The 5,505-nt window shown below is 41.1% G+C and overlaps 1 protein-coding gene across 1 annotated transcript; it reads left to right on the top strand.

The window, feature by feature from the left end:
* The first annotated feature begins 972 nt into the window (after window positions 1-972).
* Window positions 973-1,629, top strand: LOC110894881 (extensin-like). Its single transcript, XM_022142131.1, has one exon. It carries the CDS (start codon window positions 973-975, stop codon window positions 1,627-1,629), a length of 657 nt encoding a protein of 218 aa, XP_021997823.1.
* The last annotated feature ends 3,876 nt before the right edge of the window (window positions 1,630-5,505 follow it).

Genomic DNA, 5,505 nt, shown 5'->3' with positions numbered 1-5,505 from the left:
TGTGCATTTAAATCAATTTTCATAAATGTTTTCAAAAGAGTCGGTTAATTGTATTTACTAGTGTAAACTGACATATTTTTTCAAAAAGACTAAGTGACAGGTACTATCCGTAATTGGCTGGGAGCTCTGGGCGTTAGTTAAAGAATCTTGCAACTTCTTAATGCTTAAAGTCTGTTGAACATTGTTTTGTATTATATTTTAGATCCGCCTATGGATCCTATCTTACAACCGTCTGTATGATATTTTATTCATACTTTACATTTCGGTTTGTAATAGTATTTTCTACCAAGACTTCCGTTATGCTATAAACTGTGTATATTTAACTATGATGATATCAACTACGTCACGATACTCCCCGCCGGTCACACAGGTAATATGTGGAAATATCGGGGTGTGACAGGTTGGTATCAGAGCCAACATTGAGTGAATTAAACACTAGCCTTTTGTGTTTAATCTCAATGACACAGTAGCACATTCCTTGACTTCCGAGTCTAGGCAAACGACCTAGGATTAATCCTAATCTTATTTAGTTTATATATTTTGTTTGTTTCCTTGTTTTTGACAGGACTGCATACTAATCATGCCACCAAGAGTCAGAGGTAGAAGTGGACGAGGTAAGGCACCCATGAGGGGAAGACACGATCATGAAGTGGAGCCTTCACATAGACGAACCCCATCTGCAACTTACAGCTCCGATTCACACGTGGATTGTAGAAATTATCTCGAGCCAGCAAGACATTCAGTCTCGCTCAGTTCTTCGCCTTCATACCACAACTCCTTCGGACCACAACAGGAAGATGAACCTCAGGACTCGCACCACTCACACCATTCTCTACACCATTCGGGTTCTCATCATTCTTTCCAGAACCCCACCCATTACTTTCAAAGTCGTTTCAACCCGATCGACCAAAACGATGAACCATTGGGTCATAACCATTGGGGCCAGCAGATCACTTTCCTGAGTACCAGGACATGGATGTGGACGACGATCCAGATCCCGCTATGCCACCTTCTGGGACGCCCACGCATCCCATCGAAATCTCCAGCAGTTCTTCATTTGCAGGATCGCCATATATAGGCCCCGACATATGGGCCGAAAGGTGGAGTACTTACAAGTGGGAGTTTACTCCCCCTCACCACAACTCACCTCCACCACAACGTGCTCCCTCCGAGGAGCCACTTTTTCAAGCGGTCACGCCACCGCCACCGCCAGCACCAGAGCAGCCTCCGCCGCCAGAACCGTCGAGGCGAAGAAGAAGCGCACGGATGTCCGTGCGAGGGGGTTTTCATTTCAGCACCCCACAAAACTCCAGCAACTATCTGCCAATCTTTGAAGACCCACAAATGGGCGGGCCTTCAAATGCTGTTTTAGAAGTCGACTCTGCACCGGTCACTCCTGCACCACCACCCATGGGTTATGAAAGCCCAATCCGTGCTTACCAAGATACAACTGGGTACAACCCGTTTGAGCCACAAGCTTACTCGGGTTATAACTATAGTGCACCTGCTGTCGACCCATACGTTGAGGCAGCAAATTTTAATGCTCTCTACCCCTCGCCTTTTCCACCCGCGTACCCAACTGGGTACCCTGCTTATGGGTATCAATACCCGCCACCTCCACAACCTTAACAACAGCAGCCACCTCAACCTCAACCTCAACCTCAACCTCAACCTCAACTTCAGCAACCGCAGCAATAAGAAATTCTCCAAAGGTTGCATGAGGTGGAACAAAGGGTGGAAGAAAGGGATAGAAGTCACAACAAATTCCTTAAAGGTTTGGCAAACTTCATTAAAGGAAAGAACAAGAAAGACCGTTGAAGGACCCTTAATTATTGTTTTGTAATTTCCTTTTTAATTAAGTCCCTGCGTGGACATTTTATTTAAGTATTTAGTCCCTACGTGGACTTGTTTTCTTATTTAGTCCCTGCGAGGACAAGTTTATTTGTTTAAAGACCTGTTTAGGGCAACTATTGTAATTCTTAGGACCATTTATGAGAAATTTCCTTTTACAATTACATTATCATTATACATATGCATATACATTATATCACTAATTAAACTATCATTTCAATTTATAATTGATCTGCCATTAAATCTCAAAAGACAATCTTAAAGGTATAACCTAGCCTATATGTCATTATAGACATGGCCATGATGGTAAAGCCTTTCTAAGATGAAAAATCTTTGTTAACATCTAAGAACATGTTAGCACTCTTGACAAATGTGGTTCGAGAAAATCACACTAGTCATCCTAATATTTGGATTCTTCCAGCTTCCTTATCCAGCCTAATGATCTAGAAAATCAGGGCTAATATCATCAAATGAGATGATCATATTAAAGCATCCACTATGTGATGCCATTATTTCGCCTTCGGGCCAAACTATTATAACTGCATAACAAACGACATTAGTAGTCTATCCCTGTCAAGATAGGTGACGAACTATATTCAAACCTTAATGCCTCGATCCTATAAGATCATAGCTTATAAATTAAAAAACTGTCCTTGTGACAAGGCCTTTTGTGCCACCTTAATATCCTCAATGGTTTATAACTGGGAATAATTATAATGAAAAATTTAAATAAATCTGATTAACAAATTAACCAATATGGTCTATTCTTACCATGGTTTATGAATCACCGAATATGATGATTCAATAATAGACCACTAAATGAGTTGTTGTCAATTGTTTTATAGCAATCAAGCTTCACCATGGCTGACTCAGAAGAAGTTAATAGTCATCCCAATGAAAGGAATGATAACACCAGAATGAACGTAACGGGTGCTGATCTGCAAGCTTTGATAGACAATGTTGTAACCAAAGCTGTTGGCAGAATGTTCAAAGATTCCAGTGCTGCTCGCACGAAGACCCAATCAGTACCTCATACTAAACCCCCTTCCAAAACACATACATCAAAGAAGGACGATTCTCAGCACTCGTCAAATCAGAAAAGTCAGTCGTCTAAGAAGATAGTGTTGGAACAAGAACCACGTTCTAAAACTTGTTCTTATAAATACTTCGTTTCTTGCAAACCAAGGGATTTTACAGGTGAAAAAGGTGCCATAGACTGTATGACATGGCTTGATGAAATGGATACCGTTTTGGATATTAATGGATGTGCTAAGCAGGATGTTGTGAAGTTTGTATTGCAGTCGTTTAAAAGAGAGGCATTAGCTTGGTGGAGGGCATTAATTCAAGCCACGGGGAAAATTCCACTCTATAATTTGTCATGGTTGGAGTTTGTGGCACTGATGAAACAGAACTTTTGTCCTCAGCACGAGGTAGAGAAGATCGAAACTGACTTCTTGACTCTGGTCATGAAGAATCTAGATTGCCAAGCATATGTTACGAGTTTCAACACTGTGTCCAGACTTGTCCCCTGTTTGGTTACACCTGAACCTAAGCGCATAGCGCGCTTCATTGGAGGCCTGGCCCCTGAAATAAAAGGAAACGTCAAAGCTTCTAGGCCTACCACCTATAGGTCAGTGGTGGATTTTTCCTTATCCCTCACGCTTGATGCAGTTAGGAATAAGTCTGTTAAGGGTTCAGATGAGGGAAAGAGAAAGAGGGAAGATGAGAGCTCACATCACTCCGATAAGAAAAAGAAAGGAAATTCAGAGTTTAAGAAAAGTTCTGAGTTTAAGAAAAGCTCAAATCAGTCGGGTGACAGACCCGTATGTAAGAACTACAAGAAACGCCACCCCGGTAAGTGCACTATTGATCCAAAGGAGAGACCCTGTGGAATTTGCAAAATAAAGGGTCATAAAACTTTGGAGTGCAAGGAATTAAAGAATGCGACCTGTTATGGTTATAACGAGAAGGGGCACATCAAGAGCAACTGCCAAAAAAACCCAAAGAAGCCCGAAGAGGCTAAAAAGACCAATGCTCGAGTTTTCCAAATGAATGCCAAGGAGGCAGTGCAGAACGATAACGTTATAACAGGTACTTTCCTCATAAATGATGTTTATGCTAGAGTTTTATTTGATTCTAGTGCAGATAAGTCCTTTGTATACAATAAATTCAGTAAACTATTAAATCTGCCTATTAAAACTCTAGACATAAAATATGAGGTAGAACTAGCTAATGGTACCTTAAAAACGCTTCGACAATTCTAGATGGATGTTTCATATCCATTAGGAATCACTCTTTTCTGTTGTCATTATTGCCGATGAAATTGGCAGAGTTCGATATAGTTATAGGCATGGATTGGTTATTTCTTAACCAAGCTCAAATTGGCTGTGATAAGAAGCAAGTTATTATCAAAACCCCTTATGGTGAAACAATTACTATCCAAGGAGATACGCAATATGGATTACCCGATCAAGTATCTATGCTTAAGGCATCTAAGTGTTTGAAGAAAGGTTGTGTCATTTACATGGCACAGGTGACGATAGACGAGCCAAAGCCCAAGATAGAAGATATTCCTGTTATTTCAGAGTACTCAGACATTTTTCCTGAAGAACTACCTGGTCTACCTCCCGACAGACAAGTGGAATTCAGTATTGATATTATATCAGGAGCAGCGCCAATTGCACGAGCTCCTTATCGTTTGGCACCGACCGAAATGAAAGAATTAAGAACCCAGTTGGATGATCAATTGGAGAAAGGTTTCATTCAACCAAGCTCGTCCCCTTGGGGAGCGCCTATTTTATTTGTAAAGAAGAAGGATGGTTCAATGCATTTATGCATTGATTATTGTGAGCTGAACAAAGTTACAATCAAGAACCGTTATCCATTGCCGAGGATCGATGATCTGTTCGATCAGCTACAAGGGGCAAGTTTCTTCTCAAAGATCGATCTGAGGTCGGGGTATCATCAATTGAAGGTCAGAACCGAAGATGTACACAAGACTGCATTTAGAACAAGATATGGCCACTACGAGTTCTTAGGGATGCGTTTCGGGCTCACTAACGCACCTGCAGCATTCATGGATCTCATGAATTGAGTCTGCAAGTCGTATCTGGACAAGTTTGTCATTGTCTTCATTGATGACATACTTAGTTATTCAAAAAGTCAAGCCAATCACGAGAAACATCTTCGATGCATCCTTAAACTTCTGCAACCAGAAAAGCTCTACGCAAAATTTTCCAAATGTGAATTCTGGCTTCGAGAAGTCCAATTTCATGGACATGTAGTAAGTGAGCGTGGTATCCAGGTGGATCCCGCTAAAATAGAAGCAATTATGAATTGGCAAGCACCTAAGACGCTCACTGAAATTCGCAGTTTCCTAGGGTTGGCAGGTACTATAGGCGTTTCATCAAATACTTTTCAAGGTTGGCTGCACCTTTAACTTTGTTAACTCGTAAGAATGTAAAGTTTGATTGGGGTCCAAACAACAAGAATCTTTCGAGATTCTTAAGCAGAAATTAAGCAATGCTCCTGTGTTGACGTTACCTAAAGGGATAGAAGAGTTTGTTGTTTATTGCGACGCATCACACACTGGTATGGGTTGTGTGCTTATGCAAAAGGCAAGGTGATTGCCTATGCATCACGTCAACTAAAAGT

Source organism: Helianthus annuus, chromosome 2 (genome assembly GCF_002127325.2).
Source record: "Helianthus annuus cultivar XRQ/B chromosome 2, HanXRQr2.0-SUNRISE, whole genome shotgun sequence".
Classification (NCBI taxonomy): Eukaryota; Viridiplantae; Streptophyta; class Magnoliopsida; order Asterales; family Asteraceae; genus Helianthus; species Helianthus annuus.
Note: the sequence above shows the minus strand (reverse complement) of the source record. Positions and strands in the feature narration are given on the sequence as shown.

What these genes read in the sequence shown, in the direction of transcription:
- LOC110894881 (XM_022142131.1), top strand. Translation starts at nt 973, where the DNA reads ATGGATGTGGACGACGATCCAGATCCCGCTATGCCACCTTCTGGGACG.